At 45.3% G+C, this 21,775-nt stretch overlaps 1 protein-coding gene across 8 annotated transcripts in view; it reads left to right on the top strand.

The window, feature by feature from the left end:
• Positions 1 to 21,775, top strand: part of DLG2 (discs large MAGUK scaffold protein 2) — a 5,493,568-nt gene that overhangs the window by 5,463,643 nt on the left and 8,150 nt on the right. For all 8 annotated transcript variants that reach the window (XM_069639853.1, XM_069639851.1, XM_069639850.1 and 5 more), the window contains one exon: positions 7,397 to 7,488. In XM_069639853.1, the coding sequence (XP_069495954.1) occupies positions 7,397 to 7,488 (92 nt within the window). The remainder of the gene's footprint in view (positions 1 to 7,396; positions 7,489 to 21,775) is intronic.

The raw sequence follows: 21,775 nt of genomic DNA on the forward strand, positions 1-21,775 counted from the left end.
TTCGTTCTGTGGCTTTAAATGTGCACTTTGCAGAGCTCACATACATTACAAAATTCATTTGATGCAGCCCTTCAGGCACCCTATTTATAAGCACTCTGCGTGTCCTTCGCTGAAGTCCTGTTAAAAACAGCATTTGCAATGGCAAAGCCACTGAGGTTCCGTTTAAACACAAGCTTTGTATTTCCATGAATAAGTGAAAGGCTTACTTCCGGAGTGAACAGGGCACGTATTTTCAGCAGGTGCATGGGGGAACATGTCAGGCAATAGGAAGGCGTGTCCATATCATATCACCTGTTGTAACCACAAACACGACGCATTTTTGGAAAAGAAGGTCGGTTTTAGGTTTTAACATCTCCACTAATTCAAATTGCCCCAATAACTACAGCTCGCATGCATTGGCGTGAGTACTTCATTACAGGGAGAACACAATCAAGGCAAAGGCACAGCAACTGTTTTTGAAATAATACAGCGGTTGTTTCATAGTGCTGTAAATAGCATGCCTTACGATTACTGAATATAACTATCGCTTGACTTCCAGTGATGAAAGGACGAGTCGGACTTGAAGCGATTCGAACCTGAGCACAACGTGCCGAGTTGTATGCAGTTTGTAGTTTTACCTCAGTGAGTAGTGTTTCTGTGTGATGACAGACACACACATGAACCCTTCGATTTCAATCTTCTTTGCGCGGTTTGGCAGTAAAATGTGCGGTTTTTTTAAATCGCATGTGCAATTTTCCAAATGTCTTACATTAGGTGAACCTTGAGCATAGCATAACCTTGTGCATTTGTAATTATGTCTGCTATGTTCCCAGTAGGTTCCAATTTCGATAAAGGAAAACCGCACAAAATGCACTGTGAAAGGAAGCTGTCAATACTTTATTAATTTAAAACATAATTCCAATAAATATATTTATATCAATAAGCATATTACACTCCATAAAGTATACATGAAAAACATATTTACAAACCGCTCAAAGTTCGGTTAATTGTTCCCTCTAAGGGTGAGGTACACTTAAGGCAATGTTATTTGACTACACAGTTTTGGACTGGAGCCAGCCAAATTCGAAATTGTGTCCATCTTAAAAAAGAAAAAGCACAACAAATGAATCTGTTGGCGGCTCTTCATGTGCCTTCCAAAAATTCCACTGCGCGTAGCCATAACGGTGATTGCACTGAAAAGGGCACGCATGCTAAAAGCCAAGGTCTTGAAATTAAAATCTCACTAGGCTGTGTATCTACTAGTTTGGAAAATACACACGTGCAAACATGTTGGCCGTAATGTACAAACGTAATGTGTGTGATTTTTTAAGGCTGCTACCTCAGTGTTTGCCGTTTGCTGGCGGCGGCGTTACTACTTCACTTCGGCCCAGTGCAGGTCAAAACATCCTACGAGACGGAAATAATGGCATGAGGTTTGTGCACGGTGTAGGTTAGTAACCAGAAGATACCATCACATTCACAAAATGCTAACACTACCTTTACATCGCAGCTGACAATGATTTGGATGGCGGGTCATCTTTTTACAAAAAGTGACCGGTCTCCTGCTATGGGTTCCAGTGGGCTCAGAATTCTCTTAATAGAGGACTATCTCGTTTACAGCTTGAGAGCTCTTTGTACAGCCAAATACCGCCCGATTATCTCATAAGCCAACTGGGAGAGAATACAAAGGATGCAGCGCAGAGTCCTGATTCACAGTCCGTTTTTCAATGGTATTTTTCCATTGAAAACGCGCTTGGATTCAGACTCCAGAACAGCGGCAGAGCCATGGCAATGCAGTGAAAAGGGACGGGGTGTAACTTTGGATCTGTGTGTCATCTGTGGTAGAGTTGAACTCGGCCTCTGAAAGAGTCCTCCTTGTGATGACGTTAGCACAGGCTTGGCTTCAGTCGGTAGCCTGGTTCACATATACAAACATCGGCAAGCCCCAACGTTCCCTCAGGGTCTCGCATTCATGCTTTTTGCTTTGCATTCTGTAATTTACAGTTGTCTCGGGAGTCGGGCCCAACAGTCAGCACTGAAAGACGTGTAGGCCCTGGCCCTGGCCTACACGTCTTGCAGTGCGGACTGTTGGGGCCATGTTACACGACCCAAACAGTCACTCTGGGATAGTGGGTACTTACCGGTCCTTCGGCAATGGCCATCTCTGCTGGGCTGGTCTGAGCAGCAGCTCAGCTCGTCTCGTCCAGTCCGTCACTGAAAGAATCCAGAGGAGAGAGAAGTGTGAAGGTGGCGCACGCACAAACCCTGCGCCATCACCTGCCTAGATACAGTAATGTCATTGGCTGTTTGCCAGCCAATGACATTAGAGTGTGGAGGTTTTCCTTGGCTGGCAAACATCCAATGACATTACTGTGTCTATCTTCGGTGTGCTGTTTGCACACATTTTATACTGGCGGGGCCACCCCTCAAGCGCCCCGCCAGCCTACCAATTAAAGGGCTTACGTAGAGTGCGTGGAGCTACAAGCTCCACGCACTCTACTATAGTGAAAAAGAAGTGTAAAAAGGGACGCGCCCCGCTGTGGGAGTCGGCCAGCCAATAGGAGTTATTCAGACAACACTATTGTTGCCACAGCACCCCCACGCTGTTGGCAAATGCAAAGAAGATGCAAAGAAGATTCAGAAGAGCTTCTTCTGAATCTTTTACTGCTTCTGCTTTCTGGGCCTGTTAGGGGGGGGGGGAACGCCCTGCCGCCCTCTGATAGCAGCCGCCACTGCTGAGATGACTGCATACTTTAAAATGCAGCTGCTTCTGCAATCTATGACCGGACTAAGCTAAGGTGTCCTCTCACTTTTTATGTGGACTCACACTGAAAGCCCTGCTGATCAATGAGCACAGATCCATCTGCTAAAAAGCGTTGTCCGATTAAGCTTATGTAGAAATTGCTCCTGGGCAGTTGCGGCTGGTCTGGAATTGGAAAATGGAGTATAGGGCTTAAAGGAAATGTTACATTGCACCCGCTGGCCATAGCAGGGTCGCCAGTACACAAGGCATTCTATATCCTTGGAGCACCTATTTCCTCGCTACAGGAAGGTGATTCTCCCACCTGTAACATACTCATTGAAGCTTAATAATCTCCCCTTTAAATATTGGTGCTGTAGTGTTATAGGGGGGCTGATCATGGACATCGCACCAGTCCCCTGTGGTACTATGGGACACCAGCACCTATGAGGCCCCGTGCCTCTAGGGGTGGCAGGTCTAGCCCTACCAGCACATTCGGACCCTGCCTGCCTTCCTGGCAGGGGGGCCCCATGGCAACCTGGCCTGGTGGCCATGCTGTCACAAGGTAGGTCTGCAGGCCTCATTGACAGACTGACTCAGCTCATTCCATTTCGGAGTCTGCAGCCATTTATTTCTACGTGCCTGTAGGGCTCCCTTTTATTAGCTTTATTAGATTGCCCCATTTTAAAAGGGCAATGCACAAGAGAGGGACACATTCCCTTAAAGGGGAAACACACATGGGAGGGTTACTACACAACATCCCTCATTTTTCATAAGAAACAAACAAGTGTGATTACAACATAACGAATTTCCTCCCCTCCCGTTACAGAACGACATTACTGGGACTGTTTAAGGGTCGTGAGACCAACTTCAAAGAGGATATGCCACTAATACACATATGGTCTCACATACTTATACACATATAACACATATCACCCATCACCCTCCGGTGACATTTACAGTGGGCGAACCACCGGTGGATGGTTGGTAGTTGGACCACAAGTTACAAAACCCTTTATTAACCTGGGGTACGGAATTGCCATCATTGCATGACGCTCACAGGTAGCCACTGGTACCATGTAGAGCACCCCTACCAACTGCGGGAGCACAGCTTCACATCACTGTCCTTTACTGACACCTTTTCAAGCATGTATTTACTATGCAGGTTCACAGTATCAAAACGCATTTTTAATGAGTCATCTTTAAGCAATCGCAGGACTACAGGAGGCCAGTTCCCATCAGCGTCCATTCAGGAGTCACTTCCCCGGGTCCAAGTCCATTGATGATACAGTTCAAAACCGGCAAAGCCGAACCTGGTGGGTACCAGGGGCCAGATTGGCATAGTCGCTTGATGTTGTGGGCAAGGCAGCGAGATGCAGATTGCTGGGTGTCCAGGCTGCTTGGGCACAGGGTGACAGGACATCACTCACCCCCTTTTCGGGGAGGTTCCCCCCGGTCAGGAGTGCCACTCTCTCCAGGGCACACAAGGGTGCACAAGCACTCCTGAGGAGCTACAACTCTTTTCTCGCCCACTGTACCGCTTCCTCAAGGCGGGTGGTGGGGCCACCAGTGTTTGTTGGTCAGACACCAGCTGTTCGTTGAACTCAGGGGACAGATAGGTATCTCCCCCAAGCCCACGTTGGCCTAGTCCTTCGACGGCATGGCAAGCAGGGTGACATTAGTGGCAGGCAGTCAGGGTATCATTAGTGGCAGGCAGTCAGGGCCACTAGCTCGCTGGTCCTCAGAGAGTACAGTAGGGGACATTAGTGGCATGATGTCGAGGTCACTTGTAGTGCAGGCAGGGTGATGTCCGTGGCAGAGTGACTTCCGTGGCAGGGTGACCTGTTTTCCTGATGGCACTGTGCCGGGAGGTGATTGCTTCTGTTCTTGTTGGCCTTGCCTTTCAACTGCTAGTACAGTGCATGGGTTATTGTCCGGCTCGCAGTGCGGGACTGGACTGGCGTTCCGGGTGCATGGTGGGACTCGGTCTCTCGGTTCACCTGGTAGCGCAGTGCACCTCTTATCCTGTGCTTGAGGGTCTTTCCCTTGTCCGGTCCGCCCTGTGCAGCATCTTAGGCATGGCACTGTTAGTGAGGTGTCCAGCGAGTAGAGCGCAGAATGCTCAAATACCCTGGTTCTGATGAGCATGAGGGTGGAAGTCTGACATTAGAGGCAGTGAGGCAACTGTTGATGCTGGTGCAGTAGCCCTCTATTGTGGCCTGTGCTGACATGGAACACCTTCTTCTTCACTTTCTGTCCGTTCCCACGGGAGCGCATGCACCCACCACCGGTACCCTTGCTCCGACACAGAGTTGCAACCTCTATTCCCACTGGGCGGACTGGGATCTAGCTGGGACTAGTGAGCACTTTCCTCACTTCCACCACCTGATGGCTCAGGCTCATACGATATGCCTCCATTATTAGTGTCTGTGGAGCAAGCATGCTTCTTGCCTTATGCTCCAATGCGAAACACTTTCTTTTGTGCCTGGAGGGCTATAATTGGTGTGGCAGCCAAGAGCTCCGACACCAAAACACTTCTGTCAATCACTGCAGTGGGCCGGGCTTTTCTCGAGGCCCACTTGCTTCTTTTACGTTAGCTCTGGCAGGGTGCATGAGTATCTTAGACATCGCCTCCTGGCCCTGGCTTCTGTTGAGGGCTCTCGGCTTTGTATTACTTCTCTGTTTCCTTAGCTCCTGCACGGAGCGCTATGCATCTTCACTGCTTGCTGGCCCGGGATCGTGCTGGAGCTCACGCTGTTGTCACTCCAGGCTGGAGCACTTCTTTAACTTTACTGCTAGGCCCGAGATCATGCTAAGGGCTTCGACGAGTATTCGTTCTGCTCCTACTGCAGCACTGTGGCAACACTCCGGGTCGGAGAACTTCCTCCATTTCACCGCCGCAGGGTCCTGGCTCATGCTGGGGGCTCGGGCAGCACTGCAACATCGGATAATGTTGTTGCCTGCCTGCAGGGGAACCCGCCTCCTATGGCTCGCTCCTGGCTGGAACACCTCATTTAATTCACCGCTGGGTCTGGTACCGCAGTGGGGGGCCCGGTAGGTCTACTTTCTGCTACGGCGGATGGGCCTGGCTGCAGGCGAGACCCCAGATGTTTTCTGGGTGTTTCCTTTTCTGGTGGCGGGTGCCGCAGGGGGCAGGCTGACTCCCACCTCCACAGCACGACGAACGTCGCAGTGTTTGGGCTGGCTCCCTCCTCCACAGCACAGCAGATGCCATGGGGGCAGGCTGGCCCTCTCCCTGGCCGAACGAGCACCCTCCTCACAGAGGGCCGCAGCCAGGGAGGATCCATCTGCAGAGCTCGTCCACCTGGCTCCTCCACTAGCGGCGAAGGCAGCGTTCTCCCCCGGCGGAAGGTCCCTCATTTTTCGCGACTTCGGCTGCTGCATATCTTCTCACCGCTGCACTATATAACCTGATGAAAAATAGAAAACAACTAAAGGTAAAATGTCCCATTTCGGTATTGCAAGTCCCAGGGAAAACATGTGTATTGGTTCTTGGAGTTTAAAACATGCACACCTTTTAAAGTTTTGAAAAACACAATTAGAAGAAAATATCCTCTCTTGGTTTTGTGTGTGTATGTGTTGTTTTTATGAAAGGCAAATGCATTCGTCCTGTGCAATTTGGTTGGCTATGCAAAGCCAAATTAATGAAATGTGCATGTTTCATGATATGCTCATTTCTGGCGACGTCACATCCCATTGCGTGTGTTGATGAGTCCCCCCCAGTTTCATTTTTAGGACTTGACCACTGCCTCAAAATGAGTGGTATTGCCAGGGTATCATTAATCCGGGTTTCTCTCATCATTTTAAATCTTTGATGGTGCCGGTCGGATCCTCATCCACCTTAAACAGTTGCACGTGCTCCCGCTGTCCAAGCATGTGATCAGTCCCACGAGATTCAGGTTGGGAGCATGGCAAGCGTGTTCTCCTGCATTATCTTACAGTCCAAGGGGAAGCCTGTATGGGGTGCTGATGGCCAACTGTGGTGAATGGGGCAATTCATTATAGGGTGGCCATCAGCTGACCCTGAAATGTAAACTTTTAGACCTGAGAGGATGGCCATTAGGTTTAGTGGGAAAAGATGACTATCCTGGCCAGGCATGTTGAGATCTGCCTACTTGCTGCATGCTATTTCCAGGAGTTTAAGATGCACTGCAACCTGGTCAATATTTAAGAACACGTTACAAACATATGTATTACTAAGGGTTGATATGGAAGTTTGAGGAGCATTCATTTGCAAATCGGATATGTCTCTCTTTCTGCGATTGTATTTTTTTAAATTAATGATCATCTTATATTTGTATTTTATTTTGTAGTTTTTTGGGACTTATATAGCGCCTTAACCCAAAGCGCTTAACATAGCGACAATATTAAAAACGGTGCAATGGTAAACAATGCTGGGGGTCGCGTAACTAGTTATATCACGTTTATTTTCATTATACAACATCTGTGTGCCTTCGGGACATGTCTTCTGCTGTAACACAGAATCCAATGACGCATTGCATATGCAGATGCCTGTCCAAGGTGCAGAGGTTCTGCTGGATCTTGTAGGACTGCAATTTCTGTCTCTTTTCTGAAGAGCGTTTCCTAGAATGTCGCCAAGATCACGATGTAGTTCACTTTAGACTAATGCAAACATGTATTTTTTTAAAAAAATAGGGATATGAGTAAACGACTGACAGAGGATCAAGCCAAGAAAACGTTCGACCGTGCAATCAAATTAGAACAGGAATTTGGGGAATTCTTTACAGGTAAGGATTCGGAACTGTAGACCAGCATAAACTGTGCAATGCACTGAATTTGACTGATTTAGCTGCTCCTTCTCCAAGCAATGCTCACTGTGGACGATAACATATTTTAAGTCAAAGGGGGTCATTACAAGTTAGGCAGTATCCTGGCAGTAAATCCGCAGGGATACCACCCAACGCAATTAGCGTTACTGCAACTTGGTCCGGTGGTGCGGTAAATCCCCATTTTTCTCGAGTACATAGGACTCAATGGGGCCTTTAAGGCACAATTAACGCAGCGCTAATAGCACTGCAGCAATTGCGCCAAAAATGAGTGGAAAGTTGGCTGATTTACCCTACCTCAGAGCTGGGAGTGAATCCTCAGAGTCTCCACAAACTCGGGATTGTGCAAAGCGGTAATGTGGCAGCAATAGCGTTGCTGCCACATTTTTACCGCTCCGCCCATCCCCTGATGAGGCCCAAAGCAATGTGTTTAACTAATTTAAAGTCTATCAGTGGTTGAGACAAAGTTTGAGCCAACAGAAAATTGGCAGAGAGAAAAAACTACATAGCAAGTCAACCTCGTGTAAGCATGAAATCACACTTAAATATAATGTGGGCACAGGCATTTATGGGCCTTTTCCAACTAATGTTCTTTTCGGGCATAAGGTAAATGGACATATGTTAAAGCATAAATTTGCGCCTTCACCTGATCATAACTTTGGCTGACAACTTAATTCACAAAGGTTGCGAGTGCATCTAGGTGTAACTCATGCAAGTTTCCCCTGATTCAAAAATAAAAGTAATTCAAGGTGGTTTAGCAGTGATTTGCTGGCCCTGCCTGCGCTTGAGCAATGTATGGTGGCTGACTCTTTTGTGAAATAAAAAAAGTTATTCCCGATCGTTCAGGCCGGCTCGTCCATAATGGGTGAGGGGGCATCGACCCACCGGACTTGGCCCCCTCTCACCGATTATGGCGGAGCCAGCCAAGTGAAAATAAGCACTCTCTCAGCTGTTTCTTTCAGCTGAGGGAGCACTCTTAACTGTCAAAGGGAAACAATGTTTCCCTTTGACAGTTACAGTACCCTAGCCGTGCAAGCTCAATAAGCCATGCAAGGCTGGGGGCGGTCTGCTTCCCAAGTCTTGCATGGCTCATTGGAAATGCTGGCTGGGGAACTGCATGCCTGTAAGTGCAAGGGACGCTCCTGCACCTCCTCGCACATACAGACAGAGCAGGCTGGGCATCTGGTCACCACGCTCAGGCCCCTGCACGCATGTGCAAAAACCAGCAAGCTTCCTGATTCCGGTTTATGCTAGAAGGAGCCTGAGCACTGGAGAGGAAAGCCCCGTGGCAGAAGGTACATTTGTTTATGTACATATTTAAAAAAAAATTCAATTATGTGTATAGATGCGTGCATGCTTGTGTTGTTAGGTGAATTAATGTATGATGATGGATGCTGTGTGTATGAGAGCATGATTGCTATGTGCATGTTGTTTAAATGTTTGTGTTTGTATGTTAATGTATTTACTATTTAAATATGTGTATGGATGCGTGTATGCTTTTGTTATGAGTGAGTGCATGATGGGCACTCGTTTGATTGAGACAGAGGGGGCTTGCAGTGTGTATGTTCAGAGTCAGTGCATGATGGATGTTTGTGTGAATGGAACAGAGAGTGCTTGTTGTGTGTATGCTGTGTAAATGTGTGTGTGTATGTTCATGTATTATTTAAATAAACAGATGAAAGCGTGTCTGCCTGGCATACCCACATAATACATTGATTGTGTGCCTGTGTGAGGAGCTCAGGACTCAGGAGACAGGCGTCACATTTATTTTACGGACATCTAAGATAGATGTCCAGTAAAAAAACATGCTTGACCCAAGTACCCCCCAGAACCCCGCATACACACAAGCACATTCATTGTGTGTGTGAGGCTCTGGGGTCCGGGGGGCAGGCATAGCCTTCTTTATGGGGTATGGCCAGTAAAGAATGCCAGCCAAGTCCACTGGGATTCCTAGCACCTCACATGCAATGTCAAGCCTGACCCCTTGGCCCCCCAGTGCCTCACATGTACACACAATTGATTATCTGTGCATGTGAGGCGCTGGACCACAATGAGAGAAGGAATGTCATGTATTAATAATTTATTGATCAGCATCTGCCCAGTAAAACATACCATGACTGGGCCCTCCAGCACCTTGCACGCACACAATTAATGTGTGCCTGTGAGGCACTCAGAGCCTCAGGGGGGGCGGGCATGGCAGTTTTCTCTTGGCGTCTATGACCAATAAAAAAGACATGGCTGTCCCCTGGGAGCCCAGTTTGTGACACATATCTACCCTCTGCCCCCCCAGCACCTCGCAAAAACACATAATAACATTCATCATTAATGTTATATGTGTGAGTGCAAGGTGCTGGTGCACCATGGAGCAGGCATGCCATTTATTGGGCATGGTATGATAAAGCAAGCATGATACGTGTTATTATGTGGATAGACTTGCATTTCAATGCAGCCAGTCTAGCCATTTTGTATTGTGGTATGAAATTTTGTATTAAGCATCTCTGGTAAAGCAAGCATGATAAGTGTTATTATGAAGAAAGACTGGCATTTTTTATGCATCCAGTCCAGCCATTTCTTAAGTAGGCATGCCATTTTGTTTTGAGTATCTTCGATAAAGCAAGCAGGATTAGTGGTATTATTTTTACAGTGGTATGACATTTTGTATTAGGCATCTTTGGTAAAACAAGCATAATTGTTATTATGTAGCCAGACTGGCATTTTAATGCAGCCAGTCTAGTAATTTCTTATTGTGGTATGAAATTTTGTATTGGGCATCTTTGATAATGCAAGCATGATGAGTGTTATTACGTAGCTCGACTGGCATTTTAGTACTGTTGAAGGATACTTCCTCTCTCAGCAGTATGTATTTGTGCATTTGCATTTGTATATTGTGGACCAAACCGTATAGCGGTGCAGCAGAAATAGATTAATGCGAGGCAAAATTGATCCCATGACAAGAGACACCAAAAAGGCAGTAACCACAAAAGACCCCTATTGAAACAGAAACGTCTTCAAAGCCTTACGAAACTGATAAGAGTGATATGAGGATCCTTATTTCTCTAGAAATCGAGTTTCACAGTTTCGGACCAAAGACTGCAAATCTTCTGTCTCCCCTTGTTGTACAGACTGAGGGGGAAATAGACAAAAGCGAACAGTCTCTGGATCATAAATAATGTGATCTTCCACTGCTAACCAGTCCAAGGCATGACAAGAAGGGGAAACATGGGCTGTTTTTCCAGCCTGAAGAGCATTCTGATTGATGCATTCTGGGCTTTTTGAAGCCTCTGTACTTGTTTAGATGGAATGCCCATCAACTGGCTATTGCAATAGTCCAAATGTACGTTTGTCAAGGTGCCAACCACAAAAGCATGATCATCATAGGGAATATACAACAAGTACCTGCCCTAAAAGTCTCAGAGAATAGTACACTGCCTGAACCTTAGCTCCAATTTGCCCTTCACCACCAAGGTTGTCCTGCCAAATACAGCACAGATTGTTTACCTTGGAAACAAAGCTAAAATTGGTTCCCAGCAGGGTCGAAATGAGCAGTTCCTTAGCAGCATTAAGTAGATGTCTTGGTCCAAACAGAATAAGCTCAGTCTTGGCTGTTGGAAATGACTAAATGCTTCATCAAAATTAGCAATCCTGATGAAGATTTGAGTGTCATCGTCATAGGAATGAAAACTGATCTCATGGTGTCTTATAATCTCCATCAAAGGAGAGGAGGATCCCTGTGGGACTCAACAGCTCATCTTAATAAAGTCAGAAAAAACTTACCCAGCCTCACCTGCTGTCGACGATTTGTCAAGAATGATTCAAACCAGCCAATGGCACGATCAGAGACCCTACCCACCCTGTGCAGTCGATCCAAGAGAATATGATGGTTCACCATGTCAAACGTCCAGCATCACCAGAAGGGAGAGATCACCTTGGTCCGCAGCTTCTAGTAGATCATCTTGAACAGACAATAAAGCAGTCTCGGTTCCAAACCTACATCTGAAACCCGATCGAAAAGTGTCCAACAATAATTCCTGCAACCGACCAGTCACCACCTTCTCGAGGATCTCTGCGGGACAGGGAAGACCTGCAATGGGTCAATAATTTTTAAGAATCTCTGGGTCCAACGTAGGTTTTTTCAATTGAAGCCTGATAATAGAATGTTTTCGTTTTTGAGGAACTGTCCCCTGAGTCAGGGATTTATTAATAAACCTGGACACAAAGGGAGTTATTTCCAATGACAAGCATTTTGCTGAGTAGGCAGGAAGAGGGAATAGAGAGTCATTGGTAGGTTTCAATGCCTCGATCAATGAGTGTATCTCATTTTCAGATACCTGATGAAAATCGAAGGTGAGCGACGAGCTCAACATCTGTGAATCAGTTGATTTCACTGGGGATTGGACAGTAGCCAGTCCAGTCAAAACTGAAGCCGATGTCTGGGTTTTAGTTGCAATAGCAATATCAGCTTTGATAATTTAAATTTTATCAAGTAAAAAAAGTTAAAAATATTAGCCTGTGCAGAAGAGGATTCAGTCAGTGTGACCTTACAACTAGGTTGGCAACATTTAGAGACAATAGAAAAAAGTTATTTAGGCATATTGCTTGCAGCCTTTATTTCTTTATAAAGAAAATCCTTTTTTGCTTGAAAAATAGCTTGTTTATAGCAAGTTAAAGCACTTCTTGCCCTAAAGGCTGTCTCTGAATTTGTCATCTCTTGCCATTTTCAACCTGTTAGACTCACCAGTTTACATAGAGGAATTAAACTCTTTGTAAACCAGAGTTCAGAAGTCCTTGTCTTCTTAGGTTTTAAAGGGGCCACCTTGGAACAAATAGCGTCCATGGTCAGAGCTCCTACAGTGAGGAAATCTTCACTTGGAAGCAGAATGTCAATGGAGGTAAGTGTGTCCTTGACTTTCACACCAGCAATCCTATCCAGGTCTTCAATTGTCGAGGAGAGAATAGGTGGTATTTCCTTAATGCTGGCCTTATCCCCCTTAGACAGGGTCAGGGTAAAGAAAACTGTACAAAGTGATCAGACTAATAAATTGGCATAGTCCCTGTCAAAGAGGCATAGTTGCCTCTTGCTATGAGTACATCCAGGCAATTACCTTTTACATGGGAAGGCTGTGTACCTAGTGCTTATAATCAAATTCTCCCAAAAATGGTCTACATGAGCCATGTGGTCTATATCCCAATACTATATGAATAGAGGCTCTTGTAGAAAGATGGAACGTTAAGTGCCCTACCTGGGCGCTGTCCTCCCATTCCATGACATTCAAATGTGAAATGTGTAATGCAGTCTTATGAAGAGCAGCTATGCCCCCTCCCCTTTTACCTACCCAATTTATACATTTCATAAGGTAGTCCTTTGGAAGTAATTCATGGAAAGAACTCTGAGAGGCCTCTGAAAGCCAAGTCTCAGTAATTAGCAATAAGTCTAAATCATACTCCTGAATAAGCTATGCTATTTCTATAGCATGAGCACAGGCAGACCTTGCATTGATAAGGGCTACCGTGAAGCTCACAATATCTGTATCTCCCTCCACTGACTGATTTTTCACCATAGGCTTGGCAATACCTAGTTCCTTGATTTTATTTAGCGTTCTTAGAGAAAAATCACCATAGGCATTATCCAGCTCCTTCAAGAAGAGAGTATCATATGTAAACCTCCCCCAGCTACAAAATCTCTCACGCATCTTGCTATAGTAATTTTTGAGTCTGAATGAGGGGCTTTCAATACTAACAGACGTATTTCAGAACCGGCAGCATCTCCCGCCCACTGCCGACCCAGGCTGAAACAGGTTAAAACGGCTTTGCGTCAGCGCTGAAGTGTGCCAATTAAAACCTGTGGTGCGCCCCGATCTCGTCACATGGGTGCGCGTCACAGCGGGCAAAAGGTTTATGCCCTGGCCGCAGGAAGACACTCACTTGAAGACAGTACTGCAACACATGTGTACCTATTTACATGCCATGTATAAGGGAAAACAATTAAAGAATCGACTAGCCATTATGGAACTGTGGAAAGTGTATGGGGAAGAGATAGAGGAGCCACCCACAAAAGAATAAATGCTTAATCAACATGACAAAGGGGGCATAGCACCCACGGTTCCTCCTCCACCCCAGATCATTGATGCCTCTTCAGAAGCACAGGGATTATTTCCATTATGAGCATAAAAAGCAGCAGCGGGTATACTAATCTCAAATATGCGCCCCCCACGTACAATCGTGAAGACATTTTAAGTGGAGAAAATATAAGTAAGCAAAGACAAGTGTCCACACACATGGAAAATGATGAGCGCTGCGACTTACAAGCAAAATTGACATCACACAGGGAGTAGGTCCAGAGAGAAAAAGGAAGGCAGGGCAACAGGCCTGAGATGGCGATTGTACCAAATGAACGGCTAGGAGGACAGATAATGCTCAACTTGGATGGAAAGGGCCTGGACGATTTTAAAGAAAGAGAAAGGGAAGTTAGAGAAAGACAGTAGCATGAAGAAAAGAAAAGAGAGGAGAGGGAGAAAGAAAGAAAGACGGAATGAAAAAAATTGGGAGAGAGAAAGGAAGCAAGAGACAGACAGAAAAAGGGAGAAGATATGCGAAGAAAAAGGCAAAAATGAGAAACGAAGAAGTGAAAAGTTGTGAAGAAACGAAGAATCCACAATAGAACTGCAAGACTTGTCCTTGGCCTCAAGCCCTGGGATCGTATCTCTCCAGCTCTGAAATCTCTCCATTGGCTCCCAGTGGATGCAAGGATTAAATTCAAAACCCTCTGCATTGTCCACAAGGCCTTCTGGCGCCTGGGTCCAAAATACCTTCAGCTATCCCTCCGCAAACACCTCTCCTCCCGAGCTCTTTGCTCCTCTACCTCGAACTCCCTCAAAGTCAGACGTTTTTCAAAGAAACGAGCTGGGGGTAGATCTCTTTCTTCCGCTGGTGCCTCCCTCCGGAACATCACCCCTGCCACTGTACAACTTGTGGAGAACCATCTCCGGTTCCGCAAACACCTCAAGACCTTTCTCTTTGCTTCTTCCTTCGCCCACCATCTCCCCTGCTGAACTGCTCTCTTCTGGCACTGTGCACCTGGCCACCCTCTGCTCACCGGGCCCAGGAACCTGCCCGCCCTGCCACCCGCACTGCCTCCGGGCCACCTCTTGCACTGGGGTCTGTATCTGTACCCATGTAGACCTCCCTTTTTCTTCCTGCACTTATCAGTCCTACCCTGTCTGCTGCTTTAAACCCAGCACTTTGCTGGCTGCACTACCACTGTTTGTTGCCTTTATTATTATTTATTTATTATTATGTATCTGTTTCTGCGCCGCACTTTCCACTTCTCCACCCTTCTATGCACTTTTCCCCTCCCCCTCTCCCATGCACTTGCACGTTCTCAATGTCACGGGGCCTATTAAGAACGTTGTTTTGTTCTCCCTTGTTCCCCTCCCCTGCCCTGTAGCACTCTGAAACACTTTGTGTATGAGCGCAATAGAAATAAAATATAATTACCTTTAAGAGAGGGAAAGAGAAGGGAAAAGAGAGGAAGAAAGGGAAAGGGAGAGACAACAAGATGCAAAAAGAGGTAGGGAAAGGTGATGAAAAGAAGATGATGATATTAATAGGGGGTGTACTCTCCCAGACAGCGAGAGAGACAGGAAACAAGAACAGAAAGAGAGAGTTGCTTAGAGAGACCCAACACGGAGGTGGATGAGATTCTTAAAAAGCATACACTTCCAGATAATGGGGAGAAAAGGTCTATATGAAGGAGGATTGGTATTTTGTACAGGAGCAGGAGGGATGGCACCAGCATAATAAAGAGGAGTAGAGGAGGTTCTCAGCAAGATGGGGGAAGGAATATATTGGAGGAGGTGATAAGTGGAACGTAAAGGATGAGTCTCCTTTGGAGACTAGATTTTGACAGAGATGATGATGAAGGTGATGACAGTGACGACACTATGTTGGGAGATGAAGAGAGAGAGTAAAGCAGCAAGAAGGATGCTACAGGTGTCCCTTCTACACACATGGGGATAGGGAAAGACATAGCATGATTTGTTTTGGAAGAACCAATGAGGATGCCAGAGCCCGTTGAATATGACAGATGCCTGAAGATGTGATCAAACAGTTAAGAGGAGGGAATGTTGTATGTGAATAGACTGTGGAATTGACTAGGATGGAAGAAAATCAGTATGGCAGACACAGTGTTAAAGACAAAGGGTGCGACTGCACTCAGGCAGGGTGCTGGGTTTACACAATTTCCCTCATTGGAGAAAGTGAGAGGACTGCCGCAATACATCCTGTGGCCACAAATGGACAGAAATAATTTAATTTGTAAATGACCATCACTTACATCAGTGGCTAGTAAATGGATCTACGAATAAGAGAGAAAGACAGCTGGGATGACCTTAGCAGTGCGTGACATAAAAAGCCTGCATGCTGTCATATTAGCGGAGCAATCAGATGACATTTGGAAGACAGCGGGATATCCTGGGGTTACCTCACACAATACCAACCATGATGGAGCACCTTTTAATAATCGTCGAGTTGATGTATGGAGAGCACTTAGGGTCCAGTACCCAGACTCGTCAAACATGAGCTCAACTATGACTCTTAAAATGAGAGCGGACGAGGATCTTATATTCAGGATATTCAAGAGAAATGGCGATTAGAAACTAGAGAAACATAACTATGTTTTATCACATTTTATTTCAGGGGTTACCCGAGCAAGTGCAAAGACAAATGAGGAAGATTATGGGAATGCAATCGAAGCCATGGGAGGAGATATAACAGATGATTGTTCACCATAGTCAGTCAAAACAAGAGAAAGACAGAAAGAAGGTTGAGGACAGGAAGACTGATGAAGCAAAGTTAGTTGAGAAGATATTGTCAAAGGTTTCAGTGGAAGGAGCAGTATTGACAAGTGGAGGAGAACGTTTTAATGCACAGGGCACACAGGAGGTACAACCAGCAGTGAATGGACATATTGCAGGAAGAGGAGAGTGTACATATTTTCCACTAGGGTGAGGGTTTGCACATAGAGGTAGAGGGTTCAGATTTCTAGCTCCATAAGGAGGAGGGTTTAATAGGGGAAACCTAGGTTTAGAGGACAGCCAAAGCAGTGTTGGACATGTGGGAAGATGGGACACATTTCATGCCTATACAGAAGTAGGGGAGGGATGCAAAAGAACTGGAAAGCAGCAGATCCAAGAGGGGAGTCAGCTTACCCCCACCATATAGCACAGAGCCACATGAATATTATGCCCAAAATCAAATGCAGTATCAGGCACAAGTGCCACAAATACAACAGACACAACATTGGATGCCACCCCAAACACAGTAAACACGGAAGCACATACAGCAAACACTGATAGGAGAATTCTCATGTATGTGCTAGAGACCCCAGCTCTTTTGCTGGACTTTAGGACTTTTTCATTTTAACCCTGGAGTGAGTGGGAGCTTTTTCTCACTCTCTCATGTGTTTTGACCTGATTTGGATTATGTGTTTCCACTGTTTTTGGAGTCTGACAAACTCCATAGGCATCTACTTTGTGTTTGGTGACACACAGCACCTCCTTCAGTGTGGTGTCACAGAGAAAACCTTAAGATTGCTCATAAGGTTTAAATACCTTTTTCTTGTGAGAACTACTGTTCCCAAGAATTGTAAAGTGAAATTACTCTTTTCTCTTTGTAGGTCCAGCACACACCATCCTATTTGGAGTACTCGGGCAGCACACACCATCCTATATGGAGTACTCGGGGGTTACTCAGTGGCCCCTTATCCTATCTACTAATGTAACATTTTTGATGTAACCCCCACTACTTTAAATGGCTTGTGGCAGTGGTTTAATTTTCCTACCATTGTGCTTTTCTACCTCAGGCTGAATCCTCAACAGCAGTACAGCACCCATGTGTGACCATTTTGTCAAATTGGCCCGGTTTTCTTTTTTCAACATTTTCTGTTTGTGAGGTCTTTCTTGGGTTTTACTCTGTGCGCCAAGCCCTTTGTTTGTTTTGCCTTTGGGGGGCATCAGTCCTGAAACCCGTCTCTGGCTCCAGTTTGTCTGGAAGGGCAGGAAGGGAGGGAAGTTCCCGAAACTCCCCTGTTCTTTGTCTGTAGGAGTTCCTGAATGCAAACAGTCCTGATTGTTGGCTGGCTGGCTGTCCCTTCAGAACAGCCACCCTGCTGTGTGATTGACAGCCTAGGCTGTGCATGAATGAGAGAAGCCTGCTTAAAAGGCAAGGGTTTTGGGACAGAGTCGACCACTGGGAAGAACAACCGACAAAGAAACCATGAACCAAGCTTGCTGCATCCTCCTGGACCTTTGAATTGCCTGGTGAAGTCCTGCTGCTGTGCTGAAACTCCATTTTCTGATCGGCAAGAGAAGCTCCGGATGGGACGACTTCTTCCCTTGGGTTTGTGGGATCAACTAACCCTGAGACGAACTCCACTGGACCATCTTCCCCGACTGGCTGTTCTTCTTTGCTGCTGCAGGAACCGAGTGCCAGGGGTCGAGAAATCTGTAGTCGAATACAACGTCTGCAATTTGGACAGGAGCTCCAGGAGTCCTCCAAACATCCTCCCTCTTGCCCCCACAACTGCAGCTGAGGAACCCAGGATTTGTATTGCTGCAACAGGACAGAATCCAGCTGGACCACTCTTTTTCAAACAAAAGGTACTGTTCAGACTTGGGGGACTTACCTCAGTGTTGTTAGCTTTGCTCTTCTCATTTGAGACTTGCAGCGGCTTCTTTTGTTAGAGTTGATTTCAGCTCTGCTTTCCACAAGTGTAAGAGCTCGTGACCCTACAAGTGATTTTCAACAAAACTCTCTAACTTTGCGCAAGACTTTTATTAAGTACAAAGTGCCTCAGCTCCATAGACTATGCTCAAACTGACTTTGGCTGTCCTGGCTCCTTGCATACTCTCCTATTCCATTGACTTTGATATTTTCTGTCCATCAGAGGTGATAACCTGTGTTTAGACTGTTATTGCTGGGAAAGGTTTTGTCTAGACTTCATTGGAAGATTTAAGTATACTCACATGCCCTGAGAAACTGTTTAACCTTTTTCCTTCCTTTAACAATTCCTTTTTGCAACCTCAGAATCTGCAAAGTGTACTAATGATGTACCAAAGAGTATCTACTAAACTTCTGCTGATTCTGGAAAAAGTATTTTAAAGCATAATTGATTGTTACATATCTTGCCCTTCTTAAAGTATGCTTATTTATAAATTGATCTTAAATAAATAACTATTTATAACTGAAACCTTGAGTATAAGTGTTACTTGGCTACTTGTATTTGCGAATTTCATTGCTACAGCACTACAGCTCACATTTATCCCTCTTGAGATATGCCTGGCTGCTCAGTCACACTACCTACTTGTGTAGTACAGACCTATCTCAAAAGGTGGGTCACACAGTGTTACTTCATCAATTCTTGCCTAACAAACACCAATGCAGATACAGGCCCTACACAGCAGAATGAAGTGACGCCATGCAATGAGAACATATTGCCACAGGAACCCGCTCCTAGAATAGCAGTTGTGACAGTAGTCAGAGGGAACCCTTTCACTGGCACAGGACTGGTCATGTATTCACAATAGGAGATCCTACAGAAAGACTTGATGTGTTCCATCCTTTCTATTAGACCAGACCCACAAGAGGAACCAAGGGTCTGGCTGACCATACGCGACAAAACCTTTTCCTTCTTAGTAGATGCCAGGGCAACTTGATCTTGTGTTAAAGAAGGAAGGTTCCCAATGTCAAGCATTGCCATAAATGCACACAGATTTTCTGGGGCAACAACTATGGTTCCTTTTACAGAAGCTTTACCCACTACCATAGGAGAATAGGACTTGTACATGTCATTGTTGTATTCTCGCAAGATGCCAGTGAACATATTGGCGAGAGACTTGACGAGTTCATTAAACATGATGATATTTATTGACCAGGGAATATTATGTTCCACTCCAGGGAGCCATTATGTCAATGCACAAGAATTCATTACAGCATTTTAAGGTCAGGAAACACAAAGAGGATTGCCATTAAACCGGGAATTATTCCTTTACGTGGTGCACATATTGTTAGCATGGCTTCCAAGAATACAGGACAGACTATTGTGGTTACCCACTGATTTTTTGTTTCGACCAGAAGTACCCACCGAGGTGGAGAAAAGGCAGATAACTACAGTTGAGTTAGAAGCAGCAATAGTGAGGAAAGAGAGAAAGTTGATGAAGAGGGGGCAAACTGGAGAACAGTGATAGCTCTTTACGAAGGACATAGATTGACTGACTTAACAGAAGAAAGTTTGTTTACAGATGATGCATCAGATGACGAAATGATGTTTAATATAAGTCTTACATATCAGTTAAAAATTGAAAATAGGGAGATACCTCAGAGAATGTCACTAGTAAAAAAAACTGTCCTTTCTTTAGGAAGATTTGGCATACGTACCAAGCACATTGTGAACCAGCAGTCCATATGACCTTGTACTATTAACGGAGTGGGGGCAATCAAAATGTAATTTAAGCAAGGATCTATTTTACCACGAGTAAGACAACATCCCATGTCAAAAGAAGCTGACACAGGTATCTATGAGACTGCCACTTTAGTGTGAGAAGGGATATTAGTGCCTTCAGAATCCCCATGTAACACAGCTGTGTACCCGGTAAATAAAGTGACAGGAGGATCGTGGAGATTTATCTCGGGAGGATAGCTCAGGGGCAACGTGCTCGCCTTGGAAGCAAGACGATACAGAGCACCACAGGTTTGAGCCCAGGGTGCGCGCTTAGAAACCTCTGGTATTAAGCACGTTATAACTAACCTATCATCATCATCATCCAGGTCTGTAACCAAGTGCAGATGGACTTGGAAATGTACAACTTGACAGCACATTAATACAATATGTAGATGACATTTTAGTCTGCAGCAACATGGAGGAAGAGTACAGGATAGACTCAGTAAAGCTGATCATAGTAATGACTGAGAACAAAGTTGGCAAAGAGAAAATTCAATATTGCCAATAAGAAGTCATATATATAGGCCAGCTAATATCAAAGGAAGGAAGGTGACACCTGAAAGAGCGGAAGCAATTTCGAGGAAATCCAAGAGGGAGACAGTGAAAGTGTTATACCAATTTCTAGGCCTTTGCAATTATTGCATTGCGTGGCTTTTCTACTACAGCACATATGTAAGGCCACTTTTAAAAGGACTGATGGAGGCACAAAAGGATAACAGTGATGTAGCCTGGATAGGCGAGATGATAGACACTTTTTTTATGAATTGAAGCTAGCAGTTGCTAATCCATGTTAAGGATCCCTGATTACAATGAAGAATTATTTTTATTCTTCCATTGAAATGGAGAAGTGATGAAGGCTGTCATTGCACAGAAAACTACCATGGGGCAAAACGCATTAGCAATCTACAGTCGGATTTCAGATCCTTTCATGAGAGGTCATTATCCCTTCAAGCAAGCAAGCATTGATGGAAGCAGACTTTGTGATTGAGAAATCTGCCAGTAATAAACTGCACAGTTACATAGTACATTGAGCATGCCCTATTTGCCATACTTGGAAAGACCAAGAGCATATTGACCACACAGAGAGCCCGCGCTTATGACGTAATTATATCAAACCCTTCAATTTAAATTGTCAGGTGCCGAGTGGTAAATGCAGCCAGATTTATGGCAGAACCAGTTAAGGAAGGAGATAGGATGCATGCTTGCATTAAATACACTAAATACCATGATGAAATGCCACATGTCACGTCAAGGAAAATGCCATAGAAGGGGAGATAATTATCGTCATTGATGGGTTATTGTCAATAGACCAGAAAACTGGCAAAAGGCAGAGTGGCACAGCAGTAGTGAAGGAAAAAGAGAATAACAGCTTTGGGACTGTGACAATTGCCAGTGCATTTCTCTGCAAAGGTGGCAGAATTGGTAGCACTGATTTTGGCACTGGAAGCACACGAAGAAGAGGCGATAACCGTGTATTCCTATGCGACATCAACAGTACAAGACTGTCACACTGGAAGAGGAAGGGCTTCCTGCATGCAGATGGCACACCAGTGCAGTATGCACCACTATTGGACAGACTCATAGACGCACTCCAAGTCCCATAAACCATCAATGTGTTGAAGTGTGCAGTGCACACCAAAGGAGCAGATTTGATTTCTCATGGCAACGAGGTTGTCAACTTTAAGCAAAAAGAGCAGCATATTTTACCGAAATCTCTGACGTTGTGATGGCACCAAACAAATACACCTGTGC

The sequence above is a fragment of the Ambystoma mexicanum genome, chromosome 7q (genome assembly GCF_040938575.1).
Source record: "Ambystoma mexicanum isolate Mex_15411 chromosome 7q, UKY_AmexF1_1, whole genome shotgun sequence".
NCBI lineage: Eukaryota > Metazoa > Chordata > Amphibia > Caudata > Ambystomatidae > Ambystoma > Ambystoma mexicanum.